Genomic DNA, 24,638 nt, shown 5'->3' on the forward strand with positions numbered 1-24,638 from the left:
CCTGTCTCCATGTCTGTCGGCAATACCTTCATGTCTTTGACCTTTGACCCCACGGCTGCGTGTATATCCTATTCTGTCTGTCACTCTGCTGCTTCCGCTGCCGTGTGTTTCGTTTGGCTCACGGCGTTCATCGTCTGTCTATGTAGATGCGTATGCGTATGTGTGTGTTGTTTGTGTTTGGTCCAGATCACGGCTGCCTTCCCATCATGCTCTGAAGAGGCTCTCACATTTAATTTGTCCTCTGTGAGTTTATACCAAGAGATCCACAATCAGGGTTTTATACATCAGACAGTTTAAGCACTTGAGAGAAGGTTCAACTGATCTGAATCTGAATGAGAACCTCTTCAGAGCGGCGGCGGACAGCTTTACTCTCGACCCGCAGCATCCTCAGTCTGTTCGGTCTCTATCACAATGTTTCAGACGTTGTGGTTGGGTTCCTCAGATGTACAGACATCAAACACAGCTGTTAATGCCATGAAACTGGAAAACCTGCAGCCTCAATCTGAAGCATATACCATATGATTGAAATATTGACAATATGATTGACAGTTTCTTCAAAATACCCCAGGAGCTTTGGAACTGCTTGAAAATCATTCAGAGAATGGACAAAACAGCCATAAATAAGTGCAGTATATTCAATGCATATATATATTAAGGCTGTCAAATGATTAACATATTTAATTAAAATTATTTTATTATGTAAGTAATGTGTTAATGCATACAGCTCCAAGAAAACAAAATAATACCAAAAAAAGCATGGACATCCTCATATTCAACAAGACTGCATACAGTAAAACACTGTGAAATTTTATTACAATTTTTTTCTTTTTTAATATATTTTAAGATGTAATTTATTTCTGTGATGGTAAAGCTGGATTTTCAGCAGATCACATGATCCTTCAGAAATCATTCTAATACGCTGATTTTTTTCAGGATTCTTTGATAATAGAAAGTTCAAAAGAACAGCATTTATTGGAAATAGCAATCTTATCTTTGCATAAATTAAAAGTATCAATTAATTATTATTTTTTTTTTTTAAATCTTACTTACCTCAATCTTTTGAACACTTGTTTATGGAAGTTTTATGATGTTTACTTTAAAAGAAATAGCTGTAAGTAAAGTGCCACTTTAAATTAAAAGTTCAGCATTTTCTATTTAACGGGTACATTTAACCCAACGGCTGTTTGATGTGTGTATATATGTATCCAGACATGGCATTTATATCAGTGTTACATGTCAAATGCTCTCTCCTTTTTGTCTGTGTGGCCTTATTTGAGCAGGTTTTTAGAGCTATTGTATAATGTACAAAAATCCTGTAATAGTGATTATGTTTTCCACGTCACTTTCACAGAGACTGGGGAGTCAGTTACACAACTCACTACACAAACTCACCAAAACACACTCTTTATATCACAACTGATGAAAGCTGATGAGAAAACACCTACTCTTTTATAGGAACAAAGTAATGTGCCACACAAAACAGATATGACGTACACACAATCACTCAAAATATTATAACATAAGACATAAAACACATTTAGTATGTTGTCTGATCTACTCTCACTCCCCAGTTGTGTGTTTGATTGTTAGCGACTGTAATTAAACTAACCCAAATAAACCTAAAAATTGAGGGATAAAACTAACCCCAACAAAACAAAAAATAAAACTTTGTCAAAATCATGTCTTCTCCTTCTCCGTGTCCACTGTACTTTCTGTGTCTGTCTGCTGCTTCCTTTTTCAAAAGCACAAACGTGTGTGTACTGTATGTGTATATGTGTGTGTGTGTGTGTGTGTGCATGTTTGAAGTATGTGCTCTGTTACAAAACCTAGTTGGCAAAACCTAATTTTATTACTATGCTGCCTCCTTGTTTTAGCCAAAATTTAAGGCAGTATTACATGTATCCTTAAGTAATTTCAAATCTGTGTTATTTTAGTATTATTTATACACAAATATAATATTTATTAATATAGCTTTTAAGTTTTAAGTTTAGTTTACGTCTTAGTAATTTTGTTGTGTGCAGGGTTTTTTTTTTTCATTTTATTTATATTTCTATAAAAAGCATCCATTTATTTTTATTTCAGTTTTAATATTTTTATTACTTCAACTTAAACCTATTTCAGTAAATTGACAAGGCAACATTTCTAATTTTCATTTAAAAGTTTTTCCACCCGATCTCATGAATGTGCGTATAAATAGTATGCCAAATAAAATAAAAAACTTGTGGTATTTATATGCAAAATATAATGACTTTGTCATGTATATGACTTTGGCATGTATATGCTACGCGATGGGTAGGATTAGGGTTTTTCCATGTAATATTTATTTTAATTTTAGCTTTTTCCAGTAACTCAAAGTGATTTTTAAGAGTTGAACAACAACAACACTGCCTCAACTAGTAATTAAAAATAGATTTTACTGAAAGTGTATCACACTTTTTAAACATACTAGATTATCACTTAGTTTAGCAACATATTAACATTAAACTCTGCTGAAATAAACTGTCATTATTATTTTTGATTAATATTTTGAATTTGTTTATATTTTGTTTTCATCTTAATTTTCAGTTAAAGTTTTAGTAATGTCATTTTGTAATTTTTATAAGTTTTTTTTTTAAATATGTATGTGTTATTTTTATTTACTCTGTTAAACTAAACGAATATGAGAAAAGTTGGCAACTAGCTGAAAAAAAATCTGTTAATTGTTTTTCAAATTAATTTTTTTTCAGACAACATTTATTTTAAGTAATGAAATTGTTTGTATGGTTTTAGTTTTAGTTAACTATAATAACTCTAAATATAAGTGCTTCACATAAGAAGTGCTATTAGAATGACAGACTTGCTTATAGTGTTCCCAAATCACTCACTTATTGGTTACATGATATTTAGAATGCAGGCAGCTGCCTAGGTAGGCAGCTCACTAGGTATTGAAACAGAGCTATAGTGTGTGCTCATAAGATTTTGTGTTGCTTATAAAATTGTTTTAATTTGTGTTTGTACAGGTGCATGGGCAATTTAATATGTGTGTACATGATTAAGATATTGTGTGTGCGTGTGCGCGCATGTGTGTGTTTGCGTGTGCGTGAGAGAGCATTAAACTGAACGCCAATACATTCTGACTGCTCTGACTTTATTAGAGGACATGAATTATTAAACACATCCTTTATTATTAAAGAACACTGAGAACGCCTTCACCCTTAAAAAAAATAAGGGCTACAAAATTAAAGGCAGCGCTGCATGCACCAACATTGTCTCACCCTTGCCACCCATTAGATGCCCCCAATGCCCTGGGCATGTGGGGACAGCACCATGATGGAGATGATCGAGAAGAAACGTCACCTGTGCAAGGAGATAAAAGCCAGACAGAGACCATCAGACAAAGCCCTGTGCAAGCAGGACAGCATGCCCATCCTGCCCAGCTGGAAGAAGACCAACGGGGGCAAGAAATACAGGCCCCCTCCGTACTCTACCCAAACCACTGTCTTCTGGGACACTGCTATATAAAGAGAGACTGACCAGAGAACTACAGCCATGGAGACTGAGGGGGCGTGTCCAAATATTGATTGACAGCTAGCAGGAAGTGGGACTAAGCGAAATGCACAGTGAAGGATTATCAAAACTCCCTGGTTTCCTATCGCTGTTTATATTTGATATTTTTATATTGGAGATAACTGTCTTAATATAAAATATGATTAGCGGTTTTATAAAGAGGAACTCTCGAATTGAGATCTAAGAGTGAAAATAGTACACTTTTACCCATGAGATGATATTTGTCCTCTTCGAAATGGTATTTCTATTTATTTTATATCCTTTTTTGGGGTGTTTCTATATTTGGCACTCATCCGTGTGTCTGGGGAAATAATCTATGATGTGTGGTGAAATATGTGCAGTAATTCCATTGAGAAAACACGTTGTGTTTGATGCCTATGCATTTGGTTATATGGCATGGATGGCGCTTTTGTTCATTGTCTGTTTTTCATATGAAGAGTTTATATGAAAATGCTATATTTTTTGGTGTCTGTAATTTAAATGTCGGATCGTGAGGTGTCAGGTTGTTGTTCCTATGACTTCTGGGTTGGACTTGAAAGCGATCGGCTGGATTTTGAGATATTAGGTTGGATTGGATTATGCGATAACTGGGTTATTAAAGTACAGATCGGGCAGTTGGTCAGATAAACTGCGAGGGCACTTTCTGTTTTGCAAGGTCAGCTGGTGCATTCAATTGTGAGCACTGTAAACTCACAAACACACACTAATATCAGCTGCTTTATGGCCTAACATTTGGTGCTGTTTAACTACTTTCTTGAATGTTCAAATTTAACAGCTATATGACAGTCATACACATAACACAACTGGTACAAAATTAGCATGGATGGTTCGCGTATGTTCATTAGGTTTGCACATGGTCAGGGATTGGATGATGAAAATTCATAAATCTTGTCTTCTACCATGTCAGATAGTATCTGAAATACAGACACCGTCCTTTTATGAAGCACTATGCAGATATACTGTCATCTTACATGCTCATATATCACTGCGTCATGACTCAAGGGCAGGCAATATCAAACTTAAAAGGCTCAGAAAGAAAAGACCAGGCCATCATTTACTCTGATCAGATGCTGTGCATCAAGGCTCCATCCATATCTTTACCACGCAATCAAAGAGCCATGCTGGTGCATTCAAGCACACTTGACTATATGTGAACTAGTTATCATAAGAGTTTGCTCACTAGCAAGTCAAGCACAGTTTTATCATGGCAGGAGAGTAAATGCCTTTCTTTGTGTATTTCTGGAATCAGATCAAACAATTTGGGGCAAGTAACATACTAAATGCAAGTATGCAACAAATGCATGGCTAACGCTTTGGAAGCGATTGGTTTCTTAAAGGGACAGTTCACCCAAAATGAAAATGCTTCTGTTGAGCACAAAAGATGATATTTTGAAGAACGGTATCCAAACAGTTGACACTAGCCATTGACTTCCACAGTGTAGAAAAAATACTATGGAAGTCGATAGCTACCGTCAACTGTTTGGAAGGGGAGTAAATGATGACAGAATTCTCATTTTTGGGTGAATTATCCCTTTAATTGTGGCAGTAAAAATCTCAGTATTTAAGAAGGCAATAGACCCTAGTGAAAAATATACTAAAATGTGTTTGAAATACATTTACTAAATACAAAATACATTACTTTATTACTCTGGGAGAGCTGCAGGAATGAGTCCTAAATGTGTTAAGTTGTATTTTTGAATTTCAATTAGTTTTTGTAATGAGTTTTTGGTTAAATACCTGAAATACGGTCTGTGAAGCTCAAGATTGTTTTACTACGATATAAAATACAGTAAGTACCCACTAGAGATTTTTAAAAAGATTTTACGTGTCTTGAATAAGGTGATTGCTAACAAACTGCTAGCAGGAAAACTCACCTGCTTCTACAGCCTTGTTGTGTTTATACTTAAACTCTTGTAAATTATTCCAACTCAAACTTTTCAACTTGTAGAATTTAAATTAAGACTGAAACATTTTTCGGTAGCTGACATTTGTATTTAGGCTTCAAAATTCATAAATGTTGTGTTCTTTTGTGAAGAATGTCATGTTAGTCACTTATTTTATGCTGTTATCCAAAAGTCAGTGGAAAAATCCTACTGGCTTTTTGTTGATGGGACCATGGTGGTTCGGCATGGCCAACAAAATACATCATCCCTGCAATACTTTATAGTGTTATTTTCAAATATTTGTCATCAAATGAGATGTGTTATTATTCGTGCAGCTTGCTAAACATTTTAACAAACTATTTCACTAAAAAGAGAAAACTCTGACCACAGAAGAAGGCTGCTTATTCTTCTTTCTTTATTAATGGTGATGCATTTCATATCCCAATAATATGAGAAATTAAGTATTGCATTCGTGTACTTGCATAGAGATGGCCCATGTCTTGGGTCTAAAAGAGATTCACCCAAAATTAGAGAATTCTGTCATCATTTACTGAAAACTCAAGTCATTTCCTAAATAAGTCAAGTCCCCTCCAAAACCTGCATGAGTCCTTTCTTTTGTCTAAAAGTCAATGAGATCTAATGTTGTTTTGGATGTTCCTAACTTTCACAGCACAGTTGAATCTTCTTCTGTGTTCCATAGATTGAAGAAAACCACACATGTTTGGAACAAAAAAATGAGAATGATAGTATTGACATTTTTAGCTGAACTATCCCTTTAACATACTGGAGGGTCTAGAAAACAGAATATGAATGGTTTGAGAGATGGACTGGATTCACAGTGCCCTTTTAAGTGTTCATTTGATGTGGAATAGACAATGAGCAATGGTGTTGGTGTCATTTAGCAATCGGCTGGCTTTGCCGTCAGTAATTTGAGGGACCAATGCAGATGTTTATCTGCCAATTAAAAACAGCAACACAAACTCTGTTTTACGCTCTACTGTACAGTTTTTGCCATGGAGACACTGTGCTCTGTAGTTCTTTGCACTGCAATGGGCAGGACTGTGATGTCATGCTGAAGTTCTGATTGATGTTTGCTCAGGTGTGATCAAGCCACACCCCTAAAGATGGGGCCAGTTGTCTGAAGCCCCTCCGTTCACTGCCATCCCCATCGCACAATCACACATCCTAAACTGCTTATTTAATACACATTAATCCAACACAGAGACACTCTTCAATGTAAACACATGCACATCAAATACAGGCACTTATCAAAAATTGTATCAGCACATGCTCACAAACACATGTAAAAAGCATTGCCTTGGAGACCTGGGTTCACTGTGACTTAAAAAAAAGACTTTAGGGAGGGGCTTTAAGGTCAGTAGAATGATGTCATAAAGGTTTACAATGAAATGAAGGTAAATAATCCTACTTACTAACGTTACTAGTCACTTCAACAAAAACACACAACAATGTAGTAATTGGGTGGGTGGGGGTAAAAAAAACAAAAACAGAGGGGTGCCCAGTTCTGCAGACCCCCCCCCCCCAGGTGCAGCACCACAATTTACCAGTAGATGGCAGTAACAGAATAGTGTTCTTCATATGCAGTATGCACTGCATTCCAGTTTGCATACTTAAAATGTGTGCTACAAATACATACTTCTGAGTGCATTACATTAACATACTATGTATTACAGTAACATTATAGGAACAGTTGACCCAGAAATGAAAATTTACTCACCCTCAGGCCATCCAAGTTGTAGATGTGTTTGTATCTTCATCAGAACAGATGGACTGATGGACTTTTTCTCTGGAAAAAACATTATTATGGATTATGGACCCACATTTTGGCCAGAAGTGACAGTTTCAAGTTAAAATGACTTTGGATTTGTTTCTTACAAACACACAGCTTTTCACTTCAGAAGAAAACCCGATGGACTGGATTTGTGTGGATTACTTGTAGATTATTGTGATGTTTTATCAGCTGTTTAGACTCTCATTCTGACGGCACTCATTCACTGCAGAGGAACCATTGGTGAGCAAGTGATGTAATGCTATATTACTCCAAATCTGTTCTGATGAAGAAACAAAGTCATCCACATCTCGGATGGCCTGAGGATAAGTAAACTGTCAGCAAATTTTAATTTTGGGGTGAACTTTTAACATTTAGCTAAATTTAAAGCCTTAAACTTAAAAAGCTGAAAGTATAAAAATTGTCATAGTACTCAGAAAAATGTCTGACGTGCAAGGGATTGTGCTCGTATCAGAAAAAAAAAAAAAAACATGCATGGATGTGTATTTTGAAAATCCACTAGAAAATTATATCATCCAATTATGCTTTCTATTTTCAACTGAATATAATTTGGGATACCCAAATATTCACATCTTGCCAATATACGATGCATATACAAACTGGGATGCAGACATACAAACCAGAATTCCATCATGGTGTTATAGTTAATCTAACGATTTGTCTTTATAGTTTCTAAATGCTATAAGGACGAAAAGCCAAAATGGGAATTTTCAGGTTTCTGGGGGATTCTTAAACCATTCAGATCTTTGTATTGTGAGTTTAGAACAGATCTCAGTACCAGACGTATATCACTCAACACATTGATTTCCCAGAGTCACATTCATGGAACCTGAAATGATGCCCGGCAGGTTCTAGAACACGTGTGATGCAAATGTTTTTGAGGCATTCTGATTCTAATGTGAAATGTCGTGAAATATGAAATGTTCTAGAATACGGGTTTTTGTGGCATACTTTGGGAATGCTTCGGGGGTTTGTTCTTTTAACACCTACAACGAAAGAGCCAATTATTGTTCCTCCAGAGTCATTTGCAGTAATTTCCAGTACACTTATATTTTACCCAAACAAAGGGATCTTCTGATATATGAAATGTTTAGTTTCCTAGATGTTGGAGAAAAAATAAATAAATTAAAGATATGGATCAGTATGTACACATCATAATTAAAAAGAATGATGATATGTAAGATAATTTTCAAATCAAAAAAGTTCAAATAGTGGCTGACACACAAGCGTTCTCCTTCACACACAATTTCTTTGCAGTTTTGGGTTTTTGCAGTGTTTAAATATTCTCTAGTTTAATCAGTGGACGCATTTGTTGCACTATGGGAGTGTAACATAAGCACAGTGGTGTCCGAGTGTGTGTGTGTGTGTGTGTGTGTGTGCGTGTGTCTCTTTTGCACTCAGTGTTGCAGTCTTTACCTTTTCTAGTATTTTTATTTTAGAATGTCTAAAAAGAGTACAAACGAAAAGAATATGCTTATTGTATCACTGTTTTTCTTTTGAATTATTACAGAGTATGACAGAAATAAATACATATGTTTTTGCATATCGCTGTTGTATGTCTGGTCATTCAGGTCTCAAAGTCTCTTGACTAATATGCTTACCAAAGCTCCATTTAATTGATATACAGAAAATAAAACAGTAATATTGTAAATATTATTACAATTTAAACTAACTTTACTATTTTAAAATGTAATTTATTTGTGTGAGCGTGAGAATGATAGAAATCATTCTAATATGCTGATTTCGTGATTTGCTGCTAAAGACACATTTCTTGCTATTATTAATATTTATAACAGTTGTGCTTAATATTTTTCAATATTCTGAAACTGAGATTTTTTTTCAGGATTCTTTGATAAATGTAAGGTTTAAATAAACAACATTTATAGGCCTATTTGAAATTGAAATCCTTTGTAACATGTTTACTTACTGAATAAAAGTATTAATTTCTTTCTTTAAAAAAACAACAACAGGAGAATCATTGTAAGAACTTAGCAGTGAAAACAGACCTACACACTGTTTTGAAAGTATATCCCCAAAACTCAAAATTTATACATCATGTTAACAGAAATATGTGAGAATCTACTAACCTTGTCTGGGCAAGAAATATTCAATTTTTCATCTCCAATCCATGACAATATTCAGCATCCACTGAGCTCCTCACTGACTGACTAAACTTCTTTTGGGTACTTCATTGAGTGAACAGAACAGAAAACCCACAATATTACTTATGCATGCGTTGTCAACCAATAGAATATGTCAGTGTTTTATATCACGTAATTTTTTTTTATTAATATTCTTTTAGGTTGTAATAAGCTACCTATCAGCCAGTTAGATTAGCATACTGCTAATGATTAGCCTGCAAAGAATTAGCCTGATTAACATCACATTAAATCTGATTGCTTAGCTTATCGAAAACAATACCAGCTTTGTCAGTAACTCAAAATGCATTATTATATTATATAACTATATATATAGCTATTTTATATCATTTATAGTCTATTTATCCACAGAGAAACTTACATTTTAGACAAATGCTCAATGCACATTTTAAAAGAATAATTGATGTAATTTATTTTGTTTGTAAACGATCAAAACAAGTAACAGTTACCTATTTAATTGTGAGTTTTCTTCGCGAAGGTTAAATGTTTTAGGGGCATCAACACTGCCAGATGGAACACAAGATGGCAGTGTACTTTCTCAAACCGCATTAAACGTTAGAAGATATCGCCATAGTACAAACGCATGTAAAGTGCGCTAGTGTGCAGTCTGTGCTGATTTGACCACCAGGTGTTGGTTACACGGAAAATATCCTGTCAGCAATCACATACCAGCATGCACGTTAACAGCACACGCTTATTTGCCTCCACAGACCGAGTGTTTCCACTGTAAGTGCACAAAGTGCGTGCGCTGTCCCATTAAATGCCCTTAAGTGTGTGTGACCTCAGGGCAAAAGCCTGTTATTCACTTTATAAGGGCATTCCTTCGCTTACACCTCCACCAGGAGAACCTATTCATGCATTCTTCCATATGTTACCTCTCTTTCTCATTCTCCCTTCCTTTCTTTTGATTCTGACCACTCTTTATCTGTTCACAGCATGTCTGTCTCCATCCCTTTCTTCTATTATTCATCTCTCTTTCATTAATCACTCTCTCCATTTTATACCCCCTCCCAAGTCCCCAAAAGCAACTCAAAAACCCCATGTGAGTGGAAAAAAAAGGGAGAGAGTTTGGGGCAACATGAAGCAAGGGACCGTTTTCCCCCCTCAAACTTCAGTTCTACCCCTGAACCTACTGACCCCCTCAAACCCGCCCCACACACACCCGGCGGACTAATCCAGGCATTTATCAGCCCAAATAGAGGCACAGATAATCATTCCACCCCCATGAGATCACCTCGCTACCACCCCTGCGAGTGTGTGTGGATGCATTTGTGTGTTTGTCTTCCCCTCGAAACTCAGAGCGCCACACAAAGGATACAGGAAAAGACATGACATCTCCCTAAAACAGAGCGCAGGGCCTCCAATGAGCCTTAGACTCCTGTATGAGTCTATAGAGAGAGACTATAGAACAAAGACTTGGCTTATTCACTGAGAGTTGCAGAATTCTGCTTGGGTGTCTTACAGCACAATCTGTGCCTGGGTACAACATAATTTAACTTTTGTTTTCTAAATAAAACATATTTATAACAAGTTAAATTTAACTAAATGCAAAGTTGCATAAGATATTACTAAGACTTTTAAGAGAAATATATTTATTTTAAATAATATACATATTTGTATTTGTTTTTACAATTAGTGATTTCTTTTATTTATATTTTAAATATTATTAAATTATTTATTATTTAATAAATCATCTAAAATATGTATTATTTATATTATTAATATTTAATTTTAATCTTTATATTTATTATAATGAATAATACTTCATAAACAGGTTACATTTATTTCACAATAAATCTGGACTTTAAACATTCACTAAAATTGACCTTTGGTTCTGAGAAGATGCCATAGCTGGCAAAAAAAAAAAGTCCTGTTGAATGTTTTAAACGTCCTTAAATGTTTTAATGCTATTGCTGTGAAAGAGAAACAATTTAGATATTAAAAAGTTAGGTATGAGATTTTTTTTTCTTTTCGTAATGCACTCATAATGTCTTTCCACCAGTTCTTTCTTAATATTTTAATTCAATCATAAGATTTTTTGTAAGCATAAACCTTACAGTATTGCACTGTAACCTCATTAAATGCATGATTTAACTTTTTATATTATGTAATATACAAAACACATTGCATATTTATAAAATACAAAAAAAAATATTTATATATTTTGTTGTAGCCTATATATTATTGTGATGCCTAGAACATTTCCCTGTGACATGGGTGCCATTTGTGCCTGAAAATATTAAATTTTAATTAATTAATACCCACATGATGTCACTACATATATATTTTTTATTTTAAATAACCATTTTAATTATTATTTAATATTTATTATTAAATTATAATTTTTTTCATTGTTATAAAATAATGTAAAATACAAATGTGTATTTATTATATTTATTATATATTTATTATATATGTATTTATTATATATGTTGTATTTATATTTATTATATTTATATTTATTATATTTATTATATTTATATTTATTATATATGTTATATATATATGTGTATTTATTATATTTATTATATATATATATATATATATATATATATATATATATATATATGTATATATATATATATTTTTTTTTTTTTTTTTTTTTTTTTATCCTAACCATAAAGGCCTGGTTTCACAAATGGGGCTTAGCTTTAGCCAGACTAGGCCTTAGTTAAATTAAGATATTTAAGCAACTTTTACAAAAAAAGTAACTGGGGCTATATGCAATTATTTCACACTCACTAAAGTAATTCTGAACTTCAAACAACCACTAAAATTTACCTTGGGACCACTTGGTCTGCAACAAAATTCAATTTCAAGTGTCTGTGTCTAAGTACTTTTTAACCCACTGTAGCCACTGATGTGAACTGCTAGCTGAGGAAGGGCTATTAAACACATTAACTTTGGACAAAAGTCAGTGAGACAGTGCGCATGTGTGCATGAGTAAAAAGATTGAGGGAAACACTAAAGGTTTTACTTCCACATAAACAAGTCTCTCTGTCGCTCATAAACACAGACACTTAAAAACAAAAACACTCAGCGTTGCCAGCAAGAGGACTCGCGCCTTTGTAAATCCTTTCTGTCATCTGCTGGTGAGCTCCCTGCCTCGACATCACATTTTATTAGACAAAGCTGACCCCCCTCACACACACACCACACACACACACACTGTTGAATGGTCTGCCTGCACTTTGATCTGTTAGGCTGTCAGTGCCACTTGTCCAGGGTTATGGGTGGAAGTAATGACCAGAGAGTTCACTCCAGGAAGGGCACCCCTCTGCCCCGTCCACACACACTCACATCAGTGGGGTCATCCGGGACAATGGGGTCAGCCCTACCACATCCACACACACACACACACGTGCACTCACACACACACACACACACACCGACTTCCAAAACATGGAACTGACTCCCTATAAAAGAGGCTGTGGGCCGTGATGAGGAAACTCGTCAAACACTTCCAGATCCCACACTGAGCCTCTCTTTATCTCATTATGGCCAATAACTGATACAATGGATGAATTTATACAATCTGTATGTTTTTGGCTTCTAAAAAAGCTGCAGTCAAGAATTATCCACACTTTTAGTGAAATCAGGAAAGAAAATGTAGAAAAGGTGGATGACTGTTAGTAACTGAACAAAGTAATACTATGATTAAAAAACAGTAATATTGGCTAATACAATCATTTAAAGCCATATGCTGATTCTAAATCAGTAATACTGATGATACAATCATAAAACAAAACTAATAGTAATCAACTAATATTGATGGATGCCAATAATAAAGACCTCTAATATTAGAAATATTAACTCTAATATTAACAATATAAGATTAACAATAATAATGACTAAAAAATACAGTAATACTGATGAAAAATATTGATATTGATTTATATGATGATTATAAAACTTATACTTACTGATTTAAAAACAATTATTTTGACTGATTTAGTAGCCTAATTAAAAACATTACTATTGACCAAATGCAAAAACACTCATTTGGTCCAATACCGATTTTTTGTTTTTTTAAAGCACTAAATCTGACAGATATAGTTTCAATAAAAACACAAATAGTGACCAATATGAAATTTAATACCAATCATTTTAAAAACCACTAAAATTGACAAAAACATTAATTAAAACACGTACAATACTGAAAAAATAGAAAATGTAAAAAAATATTAATATTGATTTGTACAATTATTACAATATAGAACAGACACAAATATTGACCAATATTTCAATTATTAAAAAAACTAAAGCAGAAATAATAAATAAAACATAAATACTGACCAATATGCTATTTAAAAATAGTAATACTGACAAATACCAATAATTGTAAAAAGCAGTACAATTTATAAAATACATTCATTAAAAAACTATACTGAACAAAACAGAAAGAAAAAATAATATTTATCATTAAAATATAAAATACACAAATAATAATTAAAAAACAAAATAATAAAGACTAATAAATATCTAAAAATGACAAATACTGACCAATATGATATTGACTAATACCGATACTTTTAAAAAGTACTAATTTTGAAATCTAATATTGAACAATATAAAAAACATGACTCTAAAAAGCACTATTGAATACTGATCAATAACTTTAAAAACACACAAATATTGACCAATACCAAAACTAATGAATGAATGAAACACTCATTGACCAACAGTAGTATGGTCATTAATATTTCATGTTTCTCTTTGACATTTGATAGCAGTGCAGTTTGTCTAGAGAAGACACTTTCTCTCAGGAGAGAGATCTAAGCAGGAGACTTCAGCAACTACTGTCACAGAGAAACAACTGAGATATCAAACATTTCTGGGACTCTGGGACTTTCTCATCACTTTCTCTGTGAACAAGGACTATCTACTACTTCAGCTAACATCCTTTCTTCAGTCCTCAGCTTTTCCCATGGTCAAAATCTTCTTCCATATGTCCTCAAAATCTCAGTGATTCATGTGCTGAATTACAGATACTAGAAAACACAGACACACATAAAATGGTGTATTCCTGGACTTTCCTTTTGGGTCACACATACACACACCACCCACTGGTTGGATGCTCTAAAGTGGTGTGTGTTATGTAAGAGCGCGCATCTGTGTGTGTGTGTGTGTGTATGTAGGTCAGTTGTAGCCCGTCTCCACACGGCGTCAGACTGTGTAATGAGTCCTGCTGTTCTGTCTGTATTGGGCATTACATCATCCCAAGCTAAGCGGCCACACACAAACAGCTCTCCAAAAAGACTTGCTCATGTCTGCTGCGCATTCATACATCCAGTAAACAGGACAGCACTTGTTGTTTTACCATTGAAAGAGTGATTACGCCGATGACGCACATCAACACGCAATCGTACCGCATGGGTTTATGTGTATTTATTTGTATGAATCCATAAATTAAGGTTCTGTGTGTTTGCGCATACATGTGCGTATGCATGTGTGTGTGTGGCTGCTTTGAAGCAAAACACATGAAAATGAATGTCAGAATTAGGGTCAGGGTTCAGGGGTCATAGGTGATGGGGCACGGCAGGTCTTTGATTGGTGTTTCTATTTGAAGCACCATGTGAAAATGCAGAGGAAACTCACATCCATACACACACACACTTTCTTCTTTTTGTGGAAGAAAATCACTTAATAGACAGTTTCATATAATTGGCAGCAATCAAACTCTTTTTCTTTAACTTCATTTTCTTATGCTGTATGAAGTTTCTGAAGTATATATATATATATATATAAAACTAAGTCAATAAAAAAGATGACAAAATGCAGTCTGTGTAGGCATATACACATCTGGCAAAAAGAGGTCCGACACATGATTGTGTGTGGTTTAGACCTTTATAAAAAAAACTGTTTATTGCCTTTAATCTGTTTTTGAGAATGACGCTATTTGCTCGACACAATTTTTGTTTTATGCAAATTACTAGCTTTCTCATGTATAAAATATGTATTCATTATCAGAATAACACCAGTAAGAAACCATATATTTATCTGTATGTAATCTATAATATCTGTATGTCCTTGCACTACCTGTTGCTTGAGACATTTTCAGCACACATAAATACTGATTTTTTGAGAGATAGTGAATGAATTCAACCATTTTCAAAATTGTTTTTACTCAACAGTTTTATTGAACAAATACAGGAAACGGTGAATTGCACATGAAAACATAACACATATGTATATAACTATAACTGAATTTGCAGTAATCTATCTATATTAAATTATTATAATTGTGTCATCAATAATTGTAGTCATCAAAATCCTAACTAAGGCAGGGTTACATTGTAGTTTATATACATTTAGGGGGCAGTTCTTAGGAAAGGAGTCAAAGCACCTGGGGGACGACCTTAAACAAAGCATGCAAATGAAGTAATCAGGTATAGCAACCTGCCCCATTTAACCACTCCTAATCCAATCAGCATAACTACCCAAAGACTGGGGCAAGGGACACCAAGAGCCATTACAAACAAAAGGTGAGAGTGTCTGTTATCTGGCTCATTTGACTTACAATAAGAGAAGAGGAACTGGCAGAAACCTCTTGCTGCAAAACAGAATAGTTCATCTGATGTCATCATCTTGCCCATAAATGCTAAATACAATATATTTCACTTTAGTTTTTCAGGTGATTGTATGTAAGGACATAGGATCAGTACATGAAACAGATTCTTAAATTTGAAATCCCACACATTCTTAAAAGAAAATTTGACCCTAAAAATGTAAAATAGCTCAAAATGTACTCAGTCTCTGGACATCCAAGATATAGATGAGTTTGTTTCTTTATTTGAACAGATTTGGAGAAATGTATCATTACATCCCTTGCTCACCAATGGATCCTCTGTAGTGAATGGGTGCCGTCAGAATGAGAGTCCAAACAGCTGATAAAAACATCACAATATTCCGACTTGTGAAGTGAAAAGCTGCATGCATGTATATTGCTTTCTCCAGTGAAAAAGTCGCCTCATCTGAATAAGGAGAGAAATATGCACAGATCAATCACAAGTGGAAACAGTCTAAAACAGTTCTCTACAAATATGTTGGTGGATTTTGATGTGAGAGGACAACAGAGGATGGAATTTAACACTGGAGGAAGTGTTATTAAAGATTGGAGGCTCGTATTTTTGCTGGAAGCAACAGAAATTTAAACCGTCTTGGTGGATTTTTTTTCAAACATGGAGCTTTTCAAATTTTTTCGTCAAACATTTAAGGGGCTTTATCAAATGAATCAATGTTTTAAAATATACTTTTAAAGAAGAAGGAGAAAAAGTGAAAAAGCACACTAGCACTTGTGTGGACCTACTTATAAGTCATGATGGCATACAGCAGTATTTATTAACAGTACTTAACAGTATTTATATAACTGCCTGAGTAAACAGCATGGAAATCCAGACAGCACCATCACCCACAGAGGAGCCGGTACCTGTCTTCGAACGCCATCAGGTGAGATCCACGCTAAGGAGGATCAATGTCAATAAAGCAGCAGGACCAGACAAAGTTCCAGGTCGCACGCTGAAGTCATGTGCTGACCAACTGGCGGGGGTGTTCACCAGCATCTTCAATCTGTCTCTGCAGCAGGCTGTAGTCCCAACATGCCTTAAATCAACTACCATTATTCCTGTGCCCAAAGTCAGTAAAATGTCTGAATGACTATCGCCCAGTGGCTCTGACACCAATTATCATGAAGTGCTTTGAGAGACTTCAAAGCCAACATCCCTGCTGACCTGGACAGCCCACAGTTTGCTTACTGTAGGAACAGATCAACAGAGGATGCAATCTCAATCGCACTTCACACCACCCTTACTGGAGCATCCCAATACATCTGGAGCATCCCAATACATATGTTAGGATGCTATTTGTAGATTTCAGCTCGGCATTTAATACCATTGTGCCATACAAACTTGTAAACAAGCTGAATGACCTGGGACTAACCACCACACTCTGTTCATGGATTTTGGATTTCCTCACTAACAGACCACAGAATGTCAGGGTGGGCAACCATACATCATCTGTTATCACCATTAACACAGGAGCACCGCAGGGATGCGTTCTTAGTCCAGCTCTCTTCACCCTATTCACACACGACTGCATGACTCCTCTTCTAACACCATAGTGAAGTTTGCTGATGACACCACTATAGTGGGAAAGATATCAGAAAACAATGAGTCTCACTACAGAGAGGACGTCCAACACCTAATCAAATGGTGTGTGAACAACGGTCTGGTTCTGAACACTGCCAAAACAAAGGAGATCGTTGTAGACTACAGGAGAGTCAAGAAAACAACACAGGGTGAATGACATCAAATTCCTGGGTCTACACATAACAAAAGATCTCACATGGACCATTAACACATCCCACTTAGTGAAGAAAGCTCAACAGAGACTTTTTTTCCTAAGAAAACTCAAGAAAACAAAAGTGCCAACCCAGCTCTTAGTAAACTTTTACAGGAGCACAATAGAGAGCATCCTCTGTCACTGCATCACAGTGTGGTACTCCAGCTGCACTGCAGAAAACCGCTGAGCTTTGACCCGGACCGTCAAACTGCTCAGAGGATCATAGGAATCAAACTCCCGAACCTTGACATGATCTATGCTAGCCGTCTACAGAAGCGAGCTAGCAACATCATCAAGGACCCAACTCATCCAGGACACAGACTTTTTGTACCCCTCCCATCAGGGAAAAGATATAGGACAATCAGAACCCGCACAAACAGACTAAAGAACAGCTTTTTCCCCAGAGCTGTAGCCTGTGCCACCCCCCCAACACACAAATAGTTAACCCTTCCTCTCTTCTCCCTTCCTCATGTTTGCTGCTAATGCACAAAGACACTTATTGGACATTAATGTTTGCACTAAATTACCACATTGTAAATAGTGTTATATTTTATTATCTAGACACTCTATGGGACATTCATGTCTGCACTCAACTACTATACTGTAAATACTGTTACATTTCTATCCTTAAATTTATCTTGTCTATTATTACACTAAGTGCCTTTTTATTTCATACAGTAATTTTATACTTTTACTACATTTACTATGTTCTGTGTGCTGCTTTCTTGTTTTACTGCTGCTGGCCTCTGTGAGCTACCAAACAAATTTCGTTGTATAACTACAATGACAATAAAGTCTCTTTACTCTTTACTCTTTACTTTAAAGACACATAGTGAAATAATTGTGTTTCTAGTCATTTGCTGACCGTATCCCTCCATGGGTCGTGATCCTGCATGTATAAGTCCATTTATTGAATTCTAACTGTGAGTTTGTTTTTGAGTGGACATGTGAACGTGTGTGTGTACGTGCTGGAGGAAGTGTCTCCACCAGGAACGTGTTTAAGGGTTAAAGAGCTGGACTGTGTTGTTGGCATGGAGGTTGTCGTGGTAACATGAGTGGAATGTTGAGACTCGTTGTCCCTGTTGGGGCCGCACTCAGTGCAGACGTTTGTGTGGGTGTATGTGTGTGTGTGGGTGTGTGTATATGTTACTGAAGTGCGCAGGCCAGGGGTAGCACATGCCTGGCGGTCGTCCTGGAAATCGTCCCACCATCCCGAAGGACTTAAACACACATACACATTGATATTGCATTCACAGAACATATACACTTGCAGTTTAAGAAAGAAAGTATATCGAGTATATCCTGTTCAATATACCATTCTTGAAAGGATTAAACAGAGATTACTTACAAAGTTAAAACATATGCAGAATTCTTCAGAAAGTTCTGCAGATTTATGCCTGAATTTAATGCCCTGTACTAAGAAGTTTTGCTATGTACCATTGCTATTTTAGTATCATTCATATACTATTAAACTTTTTGTTAATATTTTAAATGTGAGTTTATTCAGTTAATTTCTTTAGAACTTTAGTTTTTTTGTCAAATAATAATTATTAATAATTATTTTAGTTCTTAACTTAAAAAACAACAACCCTAAACTAAACAAAAATGTCTTATATTATAACAATAATAACCCTGCTGCCATTTGTGTTTTAAATATTTTCGCTAATTTGGGTTTTATCTATTTTCTATAATTCCACAGATTTCCCTAGCACAGAAAATATTGAAACAGTCCACAGTCGCGATTAAAGAGTTGAAACCATTTTGCAAAATAAAATTACACAGCAAAGTCCCGAATAAACCCAAACCAAGCAAACATAACTAGGTAAAGATAGGGAATTATTCCAAACAAATCAATGATTTATGTTATGTGCTTTGCTTTATGTGCATTTGTGTTTGTTTTAGAGTGTAGAAATGCACAGATGCTGATCAAACACGGAAACAAACATGGCATTTTCTTGACTAAACCCAGAGAATATCATGTGTTGTATACTGAATTTGATCATGAATTTGATCTCTTTTTTCTTTCCAAAGACAAATTATTAATATATACTGAGTGAAGAGAAATGTTTGCATATTTTATATGACTGGATTTTAATTTTCTATTTTAAGAATTAAGATTCAGAAATTTTACATATGTTGAACATTATTTTGGATGTCACAAATGAATTTTCCTCATACCATAGAATGGAAGTTATACAACTATTATGAATTGTAAAAATGACATTCATTGTTATGAAAATGGTTAAATGGAAAATAAATATACCCTCATACGGAAACAAAAGAATAACTTTAATATATTTACATACAACTATAAAACATTCACCATGTTCTGATAAGCCAGGGTGATGGCGTCCACTATCCAGTGGGCCATCCTCTGCTTGGAGACGGCCTTCCCCTTCTGCCGGCCTCCGTGACAGACAAAGAGCTGGTCTGAGGTCCTGAAGCCTTGTGTCCTGTCAACGTATCATCTTAGCGCTCGGACGGGACAAAGCAAAGCAAGGGCTGGGTCTGCCTCCTCCGAGGGCAGCGCTTGCAGGCTCACCACCTGGTCCCTGAAGGGAGTAGTGGGAACCTTGGGCACGTAGCCAGGCCGGGGCCTCAGGATTACCTGGGAGTCAGCCGGCCTGAACTCTAGGCACGAATCGTCGACCTAAAATGCGTGCAGGTCCCCTACCCTCTTGATGGAGGCCAATGCAAGCAGGAGCAGAGTCTTCATTGAAATAAACTGCAGCTCAACTGACTGCAAAGGCTCAAATGGGGCCTGCTGTAGTGCTTTGAGCACTAGAGACAGGTCCCAAGAGGGTATAGAGGGGGGCCGTGGAGGATTTAACCTTCTTGCCCCCCTAAGGAACCTGATGACCAAGTCATGCTTAACCACCGACTTCCCTTCCACGGGGTCATGGTTGGCAGCAATCGCAGCCACATAGACTTTAAGGGTGGAGGGAGACAGCCTTCGCTCCAACCCCTGCTGCAAAAAGGAAAGCACGACTCTGATTGGGCACTTTCGGGGGTTTTCTCGGTGAGAAGAACACCACTCGACGAACAGGTTCCATTTCAAGGCGTAGGCCTGTCTCGTGGACGGCGCTCTAGCCGAAGTGATGGTGTCAACTACCCCTTGGGAACCTCCGCGTCCCGTCCAGGGACCAGACATGTAGCTTCCAGAGGTCTGGACGCGGGTGCCATAAGGTGCCCCGTCTCTGAGTCAGTAGATCCTTCCTCAGAGGAATCTGCCAAGGAGGGGCTGTCACGAGGAGCATTAGTTCTGAGAACCAAGTCCGAGTGGGCCAGTACGGCGCCACGAGCAGGACCTGCTCCTCGTCCTCCCTGATCTTGCATATTGTTTGTGCGAGAAGGCTCACTGGGGGAAACGCATACTTGTGAAGGCCCCGCGGCCAGCTGTGTGCCAGTGCATCCGTGCCGAGTGTTCCCTCGGTCAAGGAGTAAAACCTCTGGCAATGAGAGGTTTCTAGAGACGCAAACAGGTCTACCTGAGCGGGTCCGAAACGTCTCCAAATCAGCTGGACCGTCTGGGGATGGAGTCTCCACTCTCCGGGGAGCGCAGCTCGTGACAGCTCGTCGGCTGCCCGGTTGAGCAAGCCCGGAATATGAATGGCACGAAGCGACCTCAGATGCTTCTGACTCCAGAGGAGGAGGTGGCGGGCGAGTTGCGACATGCGACGGGAGCGCAGACCACCTTGTCGGTTGATGTACGCAACAGTCGCAGTGTTGTCCGTGCGGACCAGTACGTGTTTTCCTCGTAAACGCCTTCTGAGACGGATCAAGGCCAGACGTACCGCTAGCAACTCTAGGCAATTGATGTGCCAGTGCAGTTGGGGGCCCGTCCAAACCCCCGACACCGCAAGCCCGTCGAACGTGGCACCCCAGCCGGTGGTGGAGGCATCCGTGAAAATCACAGCATGCCTGGAGACCTGTTCCAGGGGCACTCCTGCCCGCAGAAACGAAAGGTCTGACCACGGGGTGAGGATTCGGCGGCAGGCCGGTGTGACTTGGACCCGGTGAGTGCCGCGCTGCCACGCCCACCTCGGGACTCGGCCATGGAGCCAGTGTTGAAGCAGCCTCATATGAAGCAGCCCCAGCAGCGTGACTGCCGCTGCAGCTGCCATATGCCCCAGGAGCCTCTGAAATTGTTTCGCTGTCCTGCTCTTGAACGCATTCAAGCAGTTCAACACCGACTGAGCACGTTCCTGCGTGAGGCGTGCTGTCTGACTGACCGAATCCAACTCCATACCGAGAAAAGAGATCCTCTGCGTCGGGGAGAGTTTGCTCTTTTCCCAGTTGACCCGAAGGCCCAACTGGCTGAGGTGTGAGAGCACCAAATCCCTGTGTACGCACAACTGGTCCAGAGACTGAGCCAGTATGAGCCAGTCGTCGAGGTAGTTGAGAATACGAACGCCCTGTTCTCTCATGGGAACTAGGGCTGCCTCCGCAACTTTCGTGAAGACACGGGGCGACAGGGACAGCCCGAAGGGCAGGACCTTGTACTGATATGCCCGTCCTTCGAACGCAAACCGCAGGAATGGCCTGTGGCACGGAAGGATCGACACATGGAAGTACGCGTCCTTCAGGTCGATCGCTGCAAACCAATCTCGGGGACGGACGCACCCGAAGATGCGTTTCTGCGTGAGCATCTTGAACGGAAGCTTGTGAAGAGCCGGTTCAAGAGACGCAGATCCAAGATCGGTCTCAACCCACCGCCTTTCTTGGGTACAATGAAGTAGGGGCTGTAAAACCCCGACCTCATATCGGCTGGAGGAACCGGCTCTATCGCATCCTTTGCCAGTAGGACTGCGATCTCTGCGCGCAAGACAGGAGCATCTAACGCTTTCACTGAAGTGAAGTGGACGCCCCTGAACTTGGGAGGACGCCGGGCGAACTGAATCGCATAGCCGAGTCTGATGGTCTGGCGGAGCCAACGAGACAGACTGGGAAGCCCTAACCAGGCCCCCAGAAACCGTACAAGTGGCACCAGCGGAACCACTGACGTACCCGCGGCGGGGCAGCGAGGAGAAACGCAGGGACCGTGCTCGGGCGTCTCTTTGCCGGTCGGAAGCAGGGTCAGCGTGTGTGGAACACCAACCTGCGTTTTGGCAGAGGGTGCGTGAGTAGTACGGTTGACCGCACTCCCGAACCGCCCACAGCTGCTCACTGGCGAGAGAGGCGGGATAGTGTGAATCAAGACTGACTCATCCACAACTCCCCGTCCCCTCGGGGGACCCAGAGATAGAGGAAACTGCTCTTTTGTCGAGTTTTTGGGTGCCACTGACCGAGAGCCTGGACGGGCGGGGCGGCTGCCCTGCGGCCGGCTCCACGGCGCTGCTTAGCTGGAGGCTGCTGCGTTTGCTGCGCGGGAGCGGGGGCGGCGGCAGGCGACCGCCCTCGGCGACGAGCAGGCTGAGGCGCTGCCACCGGCGGCCGGGTGGAGGCAGCAGCTGCACGCCGGGGCAGGATGTGCCTGATGGCCTCAGTCTGTCTCTGTCCAGCGGAGAACTGCTGGGCAAAGTTCTCCACTGTGTCGCCGAAAAGGCCGGCCTGGGACACAGGGGCATTCAAGAACTGTCTCTTTTCCGCATCCCTCATGTCCGCCAGACACAGCCAGAGATGGCGCTCCTGGACCACCATAGTGGACATCGCACGGCCCAGAGACCGCGCCGTAACCTTCGTCACCCGTAGCGCGAGGTCCGTGGCGGTACGAAGTTCTCTGAGAACTTCTGGGTCGTGACCACCCTCGTGCAGGCCTCTCAGTGCCTTAGCCTGATGAACCTGCAACAACGCCATAGCGTGTAAGGCGGAAGCAGCTTCACCACAAGCCGTATACGCACTGCCGGTCACGGCCGACGAGTGCCTACAGGCCTGGGAGGGGAGCAACGGAACCCCACGCCAAGTGGTAGCAGTAGTCGGACACAATTGCATCGCAACCGACCGCTCCACCGGCGGGATGCCCGTATACCCCCGCGCTACCCCACCATCAAGGGTGGTGAGGGAGGATGAACCACCAGACCGGTTTCGGGCAGTGAAAGGTGCCTTCAACGATCTAGTGAGCTCATCATGCACCTCCGGGAAGAAAGGCACCGGGGTGGGGCCCTGAGAACCAGCGCGAGCCACCCCGAGAAACCAATCGTCCAACCTAGAGGGTTCGGGACGCGGTGGAGGATTCCACTCGAGCCCGACCCTTTCGGCGGCCCGGGCAAGCATAGCCACCATCTCTGGATCCGAATCCGGAACCGCTGACCACCCAGAGGGTGGCAACGGTGCCGAATCATCATCTCCAGGGGAGATGGCCGCTTGCAACACGATCAGAGGGTAGTGCAATCCGATGTGTGCAACCCACTCGACAGAAGGAGACCACCGCCGCTGACGCACCGTCACACCAACACACTGACTTGCAGACACCTGTTGAAGAGTTGGTCAGGAGCAGAACGAAGAACGCTCGGCTCCGAAGCGAAAAGCTGAATATGCGCTGCACCCGCTGCCTACTTATACTCACGCTGTGATTAGCGGCAGCTGGATGCAATAATCGCATGCCAATGTGCATTGGCTTGTTTAGATACTCTCGTAGGGGATTGGTTTCTCTAAGCGAGATCCCAATTCGTCGGTCACCGACGTGACTCGGAGTGACCGACTGATAGGGAACTAAACCTAACCAGTGTACGAATCTAAATCTTGCTGAAGTGTTTTTGTAAGACTGTGATATATAAAAGCATAGCTTCTGCTGGCCAGGCTTACCCTCATGCCGTTTTACCACAACCATCAATCAAATACACCCACACACTTATACTAAAATTCCCATCTCTTACTCTCACACACACACACACACACACACACACATACTGAGGTGTGGAATGTGGCTTGTGATCAGATCAAAGACTTTACATTCTCACT

General features: G+C 39.3%; 1 protein-coding gene across 1 annotated transcript in view; it reads left to right on the forward strand.

Moving 5' to 3' along the window:
- The window catches only part of nyap2a (neuronal tyrosine-phosphorylated phosphoinositide-3-kinase adaptor 2a), a gene marked incomplete at both ends in the record, with an annotated part of 43,160 nt that extends 39,659 nt beyond the window's left edge, over nt 1-3,501 (forward strand). The window contains one exon of the mRNA XM_079387429.1: nt 3,271-3,501. Coding sequence (XP_079243555.1) covers nt 3,271-3,501 — 231 coding nt within the window. The remainder of the gene's footprint in view (nt 1-3,270) is intronic.
- Nucleotides 3,502-24,638: the final 21,137 nt, after the last annotated feature.

Source organism: Barbus barbus, assembly GCF_936440315.1.
Source record: "Barbus barbus genome assembly, chromosome: 31".
NCBI classification, from domain to species: domain Eukaryota; kingdom Metazoa; phylum Chordata; class Actinopteri; order Cypriniformes; family Cyprinidae; genus Barbus; species Barbus barbus.